This window comes from Cucumis melo, chromosome 5 (genome assembly GCF_025177605.1).
Source record: "Cucumis melo cultivar AY chromosome 5, USDA_Cmelo_AY_1.0, whole genome shotgun sequence".
Lineage (NCBI taxonomy): Eukaryota > Viridiplantae > Streptophyta > Magnoliopsida > Cucurbitales > Cucurbitaceae > Cucumis > Cucumis melo.
Window position 1 is genome coordinate 21617133 of NC_066861.1, and position 16141 is coordinate 21633273.

The 16141-nt window shown below is 29.7% G+C and overlaps 1 protein-coding gene across 5 annotated transcripts; it reads right to left on the reverse strand.

Annotated features, from left to right (window-relative positions):
• Positions 1-368: 368 nt before the first annotated feature.
• Positions 369-2985, reverse strand: LOC127149299 (uncharacterized). Of its 5 annotated transcripts, none has more exons than XR_007820742.1 (5): positions 2548-2985; positions 2347-2388; positions 1865-1943; positions 900-948; positions 390-581 (listed from the first exon to the last, which is right to left on the reverse strand). XR_007820742.1 is itself a non-coding variant. In XM_051084465.1 (3 exons), the coding sequence occupies exons 1-3, from the start codon at positions 2747-2749 to the stop codon at positions 916-918; spliced, it is 354 nt and encodes a 117-aa protein (XP_050940422.1). In that variant the 5' UTR covers positions 2750-2985; the 3' UTR covers positions 635-915. The 5 variants fall into 5 exon arrangements, 1 of the variants encoding a protein (XP_050940422.1); XR_007820743.1 differs by having other exon boundaries at positions 1865-1983; XR_007820740.1 differs by having other exon boundaries at positions 369-581; positions 2347-2985.
• Positions 2986-16141: the final 13156 nt, after the last annotated feature.

Sequence of the window (16141 nt, forward strand, 5' to 3'; positions counted from 1 at the left end):
TAGTGACGTTTTCGCGCTACTAAAAGCCTACTTTTAGTAACATATATTATGTCACTATTTATTTTTTATAGTGACGTTTTACACTCGCCACTAAAGATGAAGTTTTAGTGACAAATAATGTTGTTGCTAAAGGTTAATTTGGGACCATTACAAATATTTTTTGTGACATATTAAAGTGCGTCACTAAAAATTCCAACCTTTTTTTTAAGAAAAAAACAATGCTTTTTAAAAGTATTTTATTATATAAAAAATAATTTTTAATTTATTATATAAAAACCTGTTATACAATCTCAAATATAATTATATTGCATATGTTTTGCATTCCAACAATGATATACAACATGATCAACTCAAACAACACATAAACAAGAATGTAAGCTTTCCGTCAATTGAACCATTTATGTTTCTTCAATCAACCCAATCTTTTAAAAGAACTAACAAATTGCATATATATGCTTAAACATACATATAGTTGATCATTACAATACTAGTTGTTCAAGAAACACAAATTAATTAAAGAAGCTTGAAACTCAATGACCTTGTATGAACTTGGTTTCAAATACAAACTTGGATTCCACAACCTAAAAGAAAATACAACAACATCAAGTTAAAAATAAGCAATCAATTAGAGAAAAACTTAGAACAGATAAGCAATCACTGGAGTATTGAAGCAAATTACCAAAATATAAAGTATTAAAAATTAAGCCAATATAAAATGAAGTATATCCAAATACACACGGTACGCATTCAAGTCGTGGTACAATGGATGTTTCTGAGAGCTACAATAGTCTAATGCTTTAGCAATATATAAAGCAACTCTTAATCTCATAGCACACTCAATGGTCTGATTCTCCCATATAAATGTTGAATTGTAAGAGGAGAAAAACAAAATAGTTTACCTTTCTTTTAATAGCATTACACAATCATCGCTTGAAAGATTCCTCCTTCCTAGCCATCGAACAAATGCTGGCAATAAGTCTTAGGCAACACAACATATGTTCTATTGAATTCAACATTTTCAAACAGACTAAAGTTTCACATTTTATTTATAGTTTGTTTACGCTATGACTATCATGCAATTATTATACAACTCAATAGAAACCATAAACAAAAGATCAATAGAAAATCAACCAAATGGTTCATTAAGGCATTTAATCATACACAATGTAAGCTATCAATATGGGTAATGTTGATACCTTTAAAGAATTACAAAATAGTTAAAATGACTAAAAATAAGCAAAAGATAAATGAAGAGTGTTGAACAATACTTGAATTTTGTAATATATGTTCATAGGCCCATCTTGAAAATCAAAACCATCCAATTAACATTCATTCTAAGGTCTTTGAATATCAACCAAGAATGATGTTTAGAAAGAAAACTTTGAAAGACTAGCAAACAAACCAATTCACAAAAAAATGAAACAAAAAGCACATGTTTTCCACTTTAAATCAAGTCAATAGTAGCTTTTGATAATCTAGTTGGCTCAAATTTGATGAAAATTTGAAGTGTGGCATATTATTACAAGTGTAACTTCCATAAAAGAAATAATTATAGTCAATGACGTAGCTTTACTGTACTCTAATAAATTCTTAGGTCATTCCATAAAGGAATATGTGAAGGTTATTCTATAGAAGCTTCACTTAACATGCCTATAACGTAAAAAACATACAAAGAAACAACAAACATTATAAATAGCCTTATTCTAATCGATTCTTAGCTTTACTTTACTCTATTAAGGGAATACATATTAACCATAACTACAACCACAACTACACATTAACCACAATGAGAAAGAATTTGGGCTTTTTCTTCATGAAATGAACAAGGAAACAGAAGCAATATATAATGAAAAAAGAAAAGCACCTCAACTAGAGCTAGGGTATTCAAATTAGGAGTCAACGTTGGCTTTACTCCTGTGTCTGCAAGGACTTCTTTTGGTGTCCTATTACAAATGCAAGAATAATTATAGTAGCAAATTAAACCTGCAACATTGAAGTGAAGGAGAGACTATTTGTCAATACTGTTTCCAGAATATTATCAGTAAAGCTACCAAAGATCAGTGAATAAACTTAGCAAACTTTGCTAAAATAGGCCTTGGTCTCAGTCTATCCTTTGGATCATTACAATATGATAGAACAATGAAAAGTTCATAAAAATGGCATTGGAAAAACATGAAATGAAAACCATTTTGTTCAATACTAATAGACATAAACATGAAATCTCTCTTTGGCCTTGATTTCCTAATTCAAACAAACAAAAATCAATTAAAAATCATCCAAATGCTTCACTAAGGCATTTCATCAAACACATTGTAAGCTACCAAACACATGTAAACTTAGACAAACCTTGCTAAAATTGGCCTTGGTCTTGGTCTATCCTCTGGATCACTACATTATGATAGAACAATGAAAAGTTCACAAAAATGGCATTAGAAAAACATGAAATGAAGACATCACCCAATCTTAAAACTAATTAAGAGAATAAATATTCAACAAATCAAATTCCAAATACATCACCCAAAAAATTTTAAAACTTAAGCATCTCACAAGAATGTCTTGGGCGTGGAGCAGAAGTGTTTAAGGAAGTTAGAGCAGAATCATAGGGCTGTTCGCGTGAAGTAGCTTTTGGGACCGTTCGAGGTTGATGGCCGTCGGGTGGTTCGTACAGATGGAAATGGCGTGCTTCGCGTGGTTCGTCTAGCGTGGCCGTAGAAGCATCGTGCAGTTCGTTCGGTCGTAGAAGCGTCATCGTACTTCGTCGTCAGCATCCTTAGTTCGTACAGATGAGTGGTTCGGCGATGGAGAACTTTTGGGTGGAGATGGGAGGAGAGGAGGTGGAGATGGAGAGCTTTCGGGTTGGGTAATGGAAAGAGGGAAAGGGTTTTTTAATTAAAATTGTTTAATGAAAAAGAGGAGGGAAATAAAAGGGGGAATTTTTTAGGACTTTTAGCGACGTCTATTTTTGTTGCTAAAGCTATTACATTTTTAGTGACATTATTATTGTGTTGCTAATTCTTTTAGTGACGCAAATTTAAAACGTGTCGCTAATAATAATTTTTTGTGACACATTTTTTCTGCGTCGCTATAAATGACCTTTTACTGACAAAAATTTGTTACGTCACTAAAAATTTGTCACTGAATAACAATTTTCTTGTAGTGATAAGACTGATTGCGATCAGGGCCTCACAATTAGACTGTGTGTTCCACTGGGTACACGATAAATTTTGGTATCTTTTAAAATTAAGTTAACAAGGCAGGATTAGTAGTGAATCCCTTACTAAGTATATGTTTATACTCACTCTTTTCTATGTTTAATATTTCATGTAAAGGTAAAGATAAAGAAAAGCTGGCGAGCGACAATAAGGGCCTGTGACATACCATTTGAGGATTTAGTCTTTGCTTCCACTTTTTGTTTCATATTTCTAGTATTTTTACTTTAGATATTTTACTTGAACTCGTTAATTATTTCATGTTATTTTATTTAAAATTTAGGTAGGGCCCGAACTAGGTTTATGTTTACATAGTATTTTTTATTTTTTCTTTTTTTGCTCTTGCCAAATCATGATTTAGGAATGATTGTTTGAAATTGTTTAATGAAGAATTTGTTTTTCCTCTTTTCTTTTAAATGTAAAGTTGTTATTTATTTTAAAGTAATGACATCAGCTTACCATAAGCAGTTGGGTCGTTACAAAAATATTTATAAAATATAATAATTAAATTTCAAAATCTATTAGATAGATACTGATAGAATGTTATCGGTCTTTATCGATGCCATTGATTATATTGTCCTTAAAATAACCATTTCTTAAAATATTTATTTCTTTTAACTCTTGATGAAGATGAAAAGCGCTGTGATCGAGTATTAAATATATCAAAATGAACTAAAATATTTACAAAATATTGTAAAAAAATTTATTCTATCAATGATAAAAAGCATTGATATAATCTAAAATTTTGTTATATTTTATAAATACTTTCACCAATTTACCATTTGCAATAGTTTTAGATGTAGAATTGCATCTACACTCGTTAAATTCAGTAATAATAAATATTCATCAACATTATTTTACCCTAAAGTAAGGAAGGGCACATCCGATTATGTTATGTATAAAAAAACATATAGATGACTTGTGACACATTCACGAATGGTCACGCAAGAGCACAAACAATAATTGAAATTACAAAAAAAAAAAAAAAAAACACAAACAACTAAAAGTAAAGAAAAGAGACACAAAAGTTGGCAATTAGTTCATTGATATACCACTTACGTCTGGGAGACAGTATGCACATGAATGATAATTCACTAAAATCAAAACTTACATGGATTACAACGATCTGTAATAACCTACTACAATGACTCTCATAGAGCTTAACTAAATGAACAACTAGGCTCCCCGTGATGTGAGACTCTTTCTCAAATATACTTAGGCAACCCCTGTGATCGAGAATTCCTAAGTTCAAACTCCTCTCACTCTCCATGTGCTTAGACTTCCCCTAAAAATGGTAATGTTAGTGACTTCACTTTGGCTCCCCCTCGATGAGTGTGAGACTCCTTTCATTATATAATCTTTCATTTTGATATGCGAACTCCTTTCATTGATGGACCTTAGAATCCTTTCTCGTGCTATAATCTTAGGTTCCCCTTTAAGACCAAGAGTCCTTTCTCAATGGCAAAGTTTAGGCTCCCCTATATCGAAAGAATCATTAGAAAGTGATGGACAACAATTTGAAGAACTTGTAGCAGAACCAGGATCAAGCAAATAGAATGAAGAACTTGATCACTCTACGAAGAAAAACTCTTGCTAAAAGAAAAGTTGCAACCTGCATGAAGAACACATGTGATTGCACAATAATTAAGTTTTGACTTCTTTAATAAACAAAATTGGCAACCCTATAACGGTTTTATAATTTGTTGTAAATAATCTAATCCATTAAATGAAATAACGTTCAAAAGTACAAGATCAGCCGCAGTCCCAAATTGGAAAAGTTATGAAATGAAATAAAGACAACTATATATTTTTTGAACAAGAAAAATACTCGGAGAAAAAAAATCACTATGATGTTAAGACTTTAGGCAAGACAACAAAGCAACCAACTGCCTTAGAAAAAATATAATGTCAATCAACAAAAATCTCCTAAAAGTACAATTAGACTAATTTATGAAATTTGAACTTCTGATTTTAAAACAATTAAATGTCAATTATTACATTAGAATTAAGGGATTATTTCCCAATTTTAATAAGAATTACTAATTATCAATTGTTTTTTAGATAAAACTCAATTTAATATTCCATTGAAACAAATGAAAAATGACATAAAAGAAAATGAGAGCACACACAACACATGGATTAATTAAGTTAAAACCCTCTTGCGGACTTACTAAAAAACGAGAACGAGGAAATGCATGCATAAATAGAGTTTGATATTATTTTCTGTTTCAATTAAAGAAATGCATGAAAGTTGGAAACTCATGGTCCATTTGATAATGTTTTTGTTTCTTATTTTCTATTTCTGTTTCTCATTTTTTAAAATATAGATGTGTTTGATAATTGTTCTCGTTTTTTGTTTCTAAATTTTCTAAAATTGGAAAAAAGTTGAGAAGCTATGGAAAGTAGTTTTTCCTAATTTTTGTTCCCATTTTATTTATTTTTTTTCAAAATTGCTAGTTGGCTTGTCCTTCAAGTCCTAGGTCCAACCCCCAACATTGATAATTTTGTATTTAAAAATTCCTTTTATTTTTTCCTTCTACTATTAATTTTCATATACGTCGTTTAATACGTTTTTCCTTTATTTATTATTTTTCATATGTGTAGGTTTAATTTAATCTTGAATCCTAAATTTTTTATTATTTATATATATGTATTGTTTGATTTTTCAAATTTCTTATTTAATTTTTACTTTTTTCTATTTAGTAACATTTATTTTTTTTCGTATTTACATCTTCGATTTAATTTTGAACTTTAAAATGTCCAATATTTAAATTTATAAATAATTTCTTCAAAACTTAAATATTTAATATTTTATTTAAATATTTTCTGAATTTTAAATTTTAGATTTGGCATAGACAAGTTTATATGATATTTGGAAATTTAAATTTATTATTTTTAGTTCCTCTTAAGTTAGTTAGAATTTTACGCTATATAAATTTTTTACTAAAATATTCATTTAGGTTATCTTTAATATTTTACAACCACTAAATTTACGTAATAATATAATTAAGTTGAGAATCAACATGACTTAAGACAAATGAATTGAATGAGAAATAATATTTCACTAATAAAATCTATTGTATCATAGTTATTAATTTTGCAACGAGATCTATGTGTATTTGATAACGTCAATGTTGTATTTGATAATGTGAATGTTTTATAATTATTTTTTATATTTTAATGAAATATATATATATATATATATATATATATTATTTTATTACATAATTAAATTATATTTAAATTAAAAAAATAAGTGCAAGTGTTATGAAAAATAACACAAGAAACGTGAAACAAGAAATTATTATTAAACATGTTTTTGTTTTTGTTTCAATTTTTGAAGAAACAAGAAACATTAAATAGTTATCAAACATAGTTTCATTTCTTATTCTAAATAAAGAAGAAACAAGGAATGAGAAACAAGAAAAATAGGAAACAGAAATATGAAACGTTGTCAAATGAGTCCAAAATGATTAACTTTTAACATGTACAAAATTGCAATTCATTCTCAATTCAACAAAAGTGATTAATATTGATTTTTACTTGTAAGGTATAGTGAGAACGGATATCAAAGTATATATATTTTTAGAATCAAATTTACCATAATTGTTCAATTTTAAAACTTTTGCTTTCCAACAGTTACAAGGCAAGAAGGATCAATAAGGTGCATTCAGATATTTCAACTATATTGACACCTCTTTAGCACGCTCCTCACGCTCCAAAACCAAAAACGATATAATTAATCGATGGAAAGACACAAAGTATACTTTAAACCCTAATTAATTACTTTTAAGTATTATTCAAATATTCTATAATAGCACAAAACCATGTGCAACAACTTAGAGAAACTAAAGTATAAATGAATAAACAAAAGCATTACTGTAGGAAACAAAAATTAGTGTGAAGAACATGTCTGTCCATATTCACTTGTGTTTTCAACGGTTAATTGTGTTAATGTTCCACTTTATGAGCTGTGTTGATCCAATAACTCAACTTGATCAACATCAAAAAACTTATCTTTTTCTTCATAAGAAAACAACAAGAGAAAATGGGTCACTCTCAAAAAAGTAAATTATAAAGAAGAAAAAAAGATTCATGTTCTTAGGGATTCGAGTTACAAAAAGAAAGAATGAGAGTAATGATGAGTTTTTAGTGTCATTGTTTTGCATGCAACGGAGAAAGAAACATACTTTTGTACCTTTCTTTTTTCTTTTATATTCGTTTATATTCTTTTTTCTCACTTTTTTTCTATTTTCTTTCACTTTCTTTGCTTTTTAGATCACTCTTCACTTTAATCAGTTTCTTAGATTTCAGTAACAAAAAAGCCATTTTTTCTCTTTCTCTTTATTGATCTGTCTTACCATTGTCCTAACTGCAGCTCTTTCTCTATCTTTTTTCCTTTTCCATAACTTTCAATTATACACCACTTACGGTTGTTGCTGCTATAAATAACTAGTGAGTGACATCACCGCACAATTATTAATCATTTAGTTTATATATAATCAATTTGGTGTTTAGATAAAGTATATGTTCATTGTTTTCTCTGGACTAAACTGAAAATAAACCAACGTGTGTATATATATATATAATATTTTTGTTTTTCTTCTAAAAGTTAGACTTATATATGAAACCAACAATAAAAGAAAACCTAAATAATAAAGAAAACCTAAATCATAAAGAAAACACGAAGATTTATATTTGATTCGACTGATAGTTATATCAGTTGCGTCTACTGATAGAGGGAGAGAACTGTTTTTTATTTGAAAAGAATGATAAAAAAAATATTAAGGTGTCAATTGTCAAAGGAAGTAAAATTGAATTTATATAGACCAACCTTCTAAACTTTGAGTTCAAATCGTAAATTAAAAATAATAATTTATTTACAATTAGGTGTTAACGCTTTCAAAATACTAGATATCTGATTTAAGATATTCCAAAAGTTACAACCACTTTTATTTGTTTTTCATAAACATTTTAACATATCCATTGAAATGATAATCATTTTTTAGTTCAAAATACTTGGGTTGTCGAGTTCTCTTTTCTTTTCTTTTTTCTTAGGTTTAATGTACACCGACTTTTATTGAATTTGATACCATAATAGCTAGATATAATAGAGTTTCATTTCTAAATTAATTGCAATGGAAGTAGCAGCTAGTAGCTAGTTTTACTTTTAAAAATTACAAGTACTTCCTATTTTTTAAATATGAGATCCTTCGGTTAAAGTTCAATATAACATTCCATGGAAATTAGGATTTCAAACTATATGTTAGTGACCTAATTTAAAATGAAAAACGGGTATAGAAACAATTTTGATTAGGTCTCAACTCTCTATATATACTAATTTTAGATCTTACTTTATAACTTTGAAATTCTAAAGATTTTATACTTTTAGGTAGCGTCGAAATATTTATGAAAGCCAGTAACTATAAGGCACGAATTGAGGCAAAAGTGTGAAGTTTAGAAGCAAAATAGGCCTCTGCCTTGTAGCCTAGTGGCGCTCCGCAAAGCTTCATGTGCGAGGATGTAACTACATGAAATTGCATTTTCAGTGGTGCACAGAAGACGTCACTAAAAGGAAAAAACATGTCGTTAAAAATATTAGCGACGATGAGCTATTTGTCGCTAGGCATGTCATTGATTCCGCGTCGGTTAAAGCTTTAGTGACGCAAGAATTTGTGCCGCAAAAGATATACTTTTAGTGAGTTTGTGCGTCCTTACATTTAGTAACATGAGTTATGTTACTATTTATTATCTATAGTGACGTTTTGAACATGCCACTAAAGGCGATGTCCTACTACAAGAAATTTGTTATTAAATGACAAAATTTTAGTGACGACGTAACTAATTTTTGTTAGTAAAAGATCATTTATAGCGACACAAAAAAATGTGTCACAAAAGATTATTATTAACAACACGTTTTAAATTTGCGTCACTAAAAGAATTAGCAACACAATAATAATGTCACTAAAAATTAAATAGTTTTAGCAACAAACATACATGTTGCTAAAAGTTTACCAAAATTTCTCTCTTTTCATTTCCCTCCACCTTTTCATTAAACAATTTATTGATTAAAAAAGCACGTTCCCTCTGCCCATTACCCAACCCAAAAATCCCCCCAAACCCTAAAAACCTCTTCATTTCCACCTTCTCTCCTTTACCGGTCGATTGACGATGACGAACCACCAACTAAAGAATGCCTCGGAACGACAGCGAACCATGCTTCTGCACGCCGAACAATTTTGCACGATGCTGAAAGCTTATGCATAGTCGACGATCGACGACCTCGAACGACCCTAAAAGCTGCTGCTCGGATCTGACCACCGGTCGACTATGAACCATCCAATCTTCCTTGAACGGTCCTGAACCATATGAACTTCCTTGAACGACCTGAAAAGCTTTTGCAACGCTGCTGCTCGGATCTAAACTTCTCACGAATGGCCTCTAACTTCCTTGAATGCTTCTGCTCCACACCCACAATAACCCAAGATATTTCAATAAGATGCTTAATTTTGAAATTTTTTAAAATCTTTGGGTTTTGGTTTGTTGAATATTTATTTTGTTAATTAGATTTGAGATTGGGTTTTCTCCTTATAGTGTTTACATAGTAGTGTCTTGATTACTATTTAGAAATTGAAAGATAAACGTCTTCTTCAGTCAATACCACAATTAGCTGCAATGGAATTTTTATTATTCTTGTTGTTTTTATTATTTTTATTGTGTTACTTCCAGGAGTGAAGTTGTGAGTTTAGATTGGATAAATTTTTATTATACACACAACAACTTCGAAGTTGGATAAATTTGAAAAAATCGAGCTTGTAGTGAATATTCTGATGGTGTTGCTAACTTTATTGAAATTGCAACTAATCATTTAAACGACGAGAAAAGAACAAGATGTCCTTTTTGTAATTGTTTGAACGTCAATTGGAATAGATTAGATGTCGTAGAATGTCACTTGTATAAATATGATATGTCCCCGACTTATAAGCGATGGATATTCCATGGAGATACTGTTGATTTTTCTCCATTTTTAAGGTCTAATCTGAGGTTTTTAGGTGCAACTTTTTCCAATGTAAGCGAATGTAAAGAAGAGAATGTAAATCTTAGAGAAAACATTAGAGTTAGAGATACTATGGAAGATGAGATGGTAGAGATGATTCATGATCTGCATGGGCTAATATTTGAAGAAAGTAGAAGAGAATCGATCGAGCAAGATAAGTCCGATAGAATAAGTGAAATATTTTCTGAAATATAAGAGGCGTTATATCCGAGATGTCTAAAGTTCACTTCGTTTAAATTTTTAGTGAAACTTATACACATTAAGGTGCTTAATCATTTGAGCGATAAATCCTTTAATATGTTGCTTAAACTATTAAATGAAGCATTTCCAAATGGTGTGAAGCTACCTGCCTCCAACTATCAAGCTAAGAAAAGACTACGTGACCTAGGGATGGAATACAAATCAATTCATGTGTGCAAATTTGATTGTGCTTTATTTTAGAAATATCATGCATCACTTGACAAATGTCCGCATTGTGGAGTGTCTAAATATAGGTTGAATGATAGAAAGGAGAAACAAATTCCACCTAAGGTGCTAAGATATTTTCCACTAAAGGCAAAGTTACAATGATTATTTCTTTCAAAATATACTGTAGAGGATATGAGGTGACACAAAGATAAGAGGTCTGAAACTAAAGGTATACTTCAAGATCCTGCTTTTGAGAGTTGGAAACATTTTAATGAACAATATCTTTGTTTTGCTTTAGATGCTCGAAATGTCAGATTAGCACTTTCTTTTGATGGGTTGAATCTATTTGAAAACATGAGCACATCATACAACATATGGCCAGTTATACCCATTCCATACAACTTGCCTCCTTGGAAGTGTATGAAAGCTCTATTTACTTTTGTATCTTTACTCATCTCTGGTCCAAGGTCTGCTGGTAAAGAAATTGATATTTACTTACAACCATTGATAGATGAGTTCAATGGGTTGTGGATGGATGGTATTCAAATGTACGATAGTTTCAGTGCTTCTTTCTTCCAACTCCGTGTTGCACTGTTGTGGAGTACAATAAATGATTTTCCAGCTTGTCGTGATTTATCTGGTTGAAGGAGAAAAGGTTATAAAGCATGCCTGGTTTGCAATGTTGATACAAGCTTAATGGGACTAAAGAGCAAAATTTGTTATATGGGACATCGTTTATATCTACCTTTAACAGATGTATGGCATAAAAGTAGGCAACATGATGAAAAACAAGAAATACGAGCAGCTCTAAATATTTTATTTGGACAAGATATTATAAATCAATTGAATTCTATAAGTTTTCCACGTTGAGCAAGAATCCGACAAGATGTGATATCAAATGAAAAAGGACAAATGGTGAGCACAATTTGACTAAAATGAGCATTTTTTTTTCAATCTTCCTTATTGGCAAAACCATAAATTACATCATAAACTCGACGTGATGCATATTGAGAAAAATATTTGTGATAACTTGGTGGGTACAATATTGAACATTGATGGAAAGACTAAAGACACCATTAAAGCTCGTGAAGATCTATCTAAATTGAAAATAAGAAAGGAGCTTCACATAAAAGAGATGGAAAATAAATGTGTAAAGCCTCATGCTTCCTACACGTTAACTACTACTAAAAAAGTTGACTTTTGTACGTTCTTAAAGTCTGTGAAGTTTTCAGATGGTTTTGCATCCAATATATCTCATTGTGTTAATTTGAAGGAAGGCAAAATATATGGTTTAAAGAGTCATGATTGTCATGTTTTATTACAAAGACTTCTTCCAATCGACATTCGATTCTACTACTATATCGGAGTTGTCCAATTTCTTCCATGCTCTATGTAAATAAACTTTGAGCATATCTAAACTAGATAAAGTGCAAGATGATATAGTACTCATCTTATGTAAGTTGGAAAAGATCTTCCTGCCAACTTTTTTTTTTTTTACGTAATGGTCCATTTAGCTGTCCACTTACAGTGGGAAGCAAGAATTGTTGGACCTGTTGGATATAGTTGGATGTATTCAATCGAAAGGTATGTGAATTCTTTGTGATGATTTTGGTCCTTGTGATTAGAACGACGTTATGGACTGTTATTATGATATTGTTGATTGATGTAGACATACCCCCTAATCATTGTTTAAGTTTTTAATTTAGACACCCCCCACTATTTCAAATTAATTAGTTTGATATAAAGTGTCAAATCAGAGTTCGATATGCAAACATGATATATTCGTTATTGTGATGATTTTGGTCCTTAACGTAGACATGCCCCCCTCCTCATTGTTTTAGGATGTTTGAGATTTCATTTTAGACATGCCTTCCCCTCTCTCTCCCCCCCCCCCCCCCCCGGGTCATTGTTTTATAATGTTTGAGTTTCATTCGTTTGAGTAGTGTGTCATAATGCTTTCAAGCCGTTTATTGAGTTCAATGGTAATGAATTTGTTGCTTTTGATGTAGACATGTCTCCTCGTCTCATTCTTTTTTAGAAAGTTTATTTTATCCATTTGAGTATGTAATATTTACAGTGCCAAAGTTTCATCTTTTGCTTACATGTTTTACTTATTTATTCTGTTATGTTGTATTTCAAATTTGACGCACAAATGCACTTCGGATGAATATGAAAAGAGTTTTTGGTTCGCATCTTATAATTTTTTGTTATGCACATACTTTTGGTCCAAGACTTGTAGGAATTATTTTGTCGTGCACAGTACTTTTGGTTTCTAAGTATAACTTCTTGATATAACTTCTTGATGTAACTTCATGGTTATAACTTGGAACTAACTTTGGACATCTATTTACTAGATCTAACTTTGTACTTATAACTTAGGTTGACATTGCTTGAACTATTTATGAAGATATTGAAGTTTCTTGACATATATTTCTTGTGATGAAGTTCATGTTATTGCATGTTGCTTAGTAATAAGCTTTTAAAATTATTATGGTTGACATTTGATAACAGGTTTATATAATTAATCAATTGAATTTTTTATATGTAATAAAATTCTTTTACTGGCGCTTTCAATAACGTTGCTAAAGCATTAAAACAAACTGTAGAGGACTTTTGAGTGGTGCACTTCAATTTGTCGCAAAAGCTATTTGTAATCGTCACAAAGTAACCTTTAATAATAATAAAATTTGTCACTAAAACATCTTTCGTAAAAAGCACACAGTATCACGACGTTGCCTTAGAATAGTGCGGTCCTCCAAAGTTTAATCGCAAACAAGCTTCAATTAGTGTTGTGGTGTCATCACAATATTATAAAAGAGTTTTTTCGTTGCTAGGTATGAACCGCCACCATTTTCAATCATCATTTGCATGATTTCTCTCTAATTTAATTTTCTCTCATTTTTAGTTATGTTTATACATTCAAACATCTCTCTATTGCTTGGCATGTCGAGAATGGGCTAAGGTGCTCTATTCTAGCCTTGGTTTTTTAGGAATTTTCTGTATGTCAATGTATTTTTTATTTTTGAAATAGATTTCTTGGTTGTTAATTCAATTATGAGATGAATGATTTTATATCTTTGTGTCGCGACGTGATCGCGACGCGAAGCGGCCGACATCCCCTATCATTTAACCTTTAATATTTAAAAGGTTTGGAGTCACCACCAATCATATTAAGGTGTGATTGGTCACCACAAAAAAAAATGATCTACGTAAATTCAGATTTAAGGTTCGGGAGTCAGTTGTATGTAAGGAAAGTATTAGCACCCTACAACTCCCATAAAAATGATTACCAAAATTTATCTTTTAAACTAAATTAACGAGGTTCACAAAACAAAGTTTTTTGTTTGATATTTTTTTAAATGTGTCATGGTTATCAATTCATAACTAAAAAAAACTAAGTCTGAATTGATGATTATATGGGTGGCCTGAGAGGCATTAAAAAAATACAATTTAATTTTTATTTAAAAATATTTTTTTATTTACCTCAAGAATATTAAAATATCAAACTTTGATATTTTGATCTCCATCATAGGCCTTTAATGGAAAATTTCATGTATCTAAAGAATTAATGAATTCTAAAGAAAACACTACTCAGTCCCATTCTAAAATATAAAATTTTTAGATATACTTTGTTTAAAAATAATTTTATTAACTTTTAAAAATTGAGAAATTTCACGTATTTATGAAATTTTAACCGTAAAATCCATAAATGAACATTACTTTTTCCCATAAATAATACGGTATAAAATAGTTGGCAAATATGAAAAATAATACAATATAAAATAGTTGGCAAATATGACAAATAATACAGTATAAAATAGTTGACAAATATGACAAATAATACAGTATAAAATAGTTGGCAAATATAACAAATAATACAACCAACAATATATGTTACCAAATAATACAAGTTCGAGATAATATCTACATATTCAAAAATAAAATATTGGAAATAATATACTACATTAGAAATATATAATGTTTGAGAAATAATATTTGGAAAGTAAATAATATACAGTACTCTGCCATTCAACCAGTGTAATCAATCAATATCAAACATACTTAATAAACAGTAAAAACAACCAAATTAAACCCTATATTTAACAAATTTTAATCAAATGGCTTACTTTAAATCAAATTTAAAACATAGGTAATTTGATGTAACAATTTTCAAATGACCTAAACCTAACAAAATTAAAGCACACAAGCAGATTTGATGTGATAGTATTCCTAACAAAATTAAACACAATGACAAATTTGATGTAACACTATTCTATTGGTATTCAATTGGTTTAACCTAAAGAGCTATAATTTAAAGAAAAATAGATTCGATTGGTCTAAACTTAACAAAATTAAAACACCCTAAACCTAAAAAAAATTAAATACAGTACAGCCTAGGCAAAATTTGATGCAACAATATCCAATTGGTTTAACCCAACAAAATTAGAATACAAAACAAAGGCTAATGATAAATAGACTCAATTGGTCTAAACCTAACAAAATTAAAATACCCTAACCCTAAAAAAATTAAACACAATCTTAGGTAAAATTTGAGGAATGAATTAAAATCAATTTAACAAATTAAAAACAAATTAAATTTGAAGAATGGATGAACAATCTAAAAAAAACTTACCTTGGCTGAATAGTTTTTTTTTTTGTTTTTCCCCTTTTAACTGATCTCTCCCTCTTCAAAAAAAAATCTCTATTTCTCTCTTTTTTTTCTTTGTTTTTTATAGGGCACTGAGATGGTAGATTTTTTTTTTTTTTTAAGATTGCAAGATCATGAAGATCGTGTGTTTGTGATAGTGTAAAAGTGAGAAGAATAGTGGGAGAATCGTGGAGAGGGAGGGAAAAATAGTAGGACTGGAAGTGGTGGAGAGAAAACAGAGAAAAAATATGAAATTTAATTACTGTTTTTTTTTTAAATAAATTCAAATTCAAATCAACTTAATTTAATAAAAATAAATAAATAAAATAAAGTAATAAAGTAAAGTAAATGTAAAAAAAATGGCCAAAATATATGGTATCTAAACTTTGTTTTAGATGATTTGGAGATTGCTTGATTACAACTTTGTTGAAGCAATAGATTAAGTTTGTTTGCTATTTAATTGAATAAAAATTGATCAATCTAACACCTAAAATTGAATTTGTATGAATATTTAATTAGACGTTTGAAAATTAATTATTCTACTTAAAGAGCACCTAGATCTTAATGCAATTGATATATTAATTTAGATTTTGTATGTTAGGACAAATTTATTGGCTTGTTCAATTGTTTTGGTTAGGTAAAGCAACCTAGAAATTTAGTATTGATGAACCATACATCTAATAAGGAATTCCATTTAACACAAGCTAGCTAGGATTCTTTTTGTATTAATTTCCTATAATTTACTTTTATTTTACAATTTACTATTTCTTACAATCAAAACCATCAAGCCCCCTCGGTTACCTTAGGTTGGGAACCATT

Bases quoted from the DNA above. Each gene is read 5' to 3' on its own strand.
- LOC127149299 (XM_051084465.1), bottom strand. From the start codon at position 2,749: ATGACGCTTCTACGACCGAACGAACTGCACGATGCTTCTACGGCCACG. The intron at 1,984-2,547 runs GTGAGATGCTTA...TCAATGTTGCAG, and splicing joins TCCACGCCCAAGACATTCTT to GTTTAATTTGCTACTATAAT. The intron at 949-1,864 runs GTGCTTTTCTTT...TTCGATGGCTAG, and splicing joins ATACCCTAGCTCTAGTTGAG to GAAGGAGGAATCTTTCAAGC.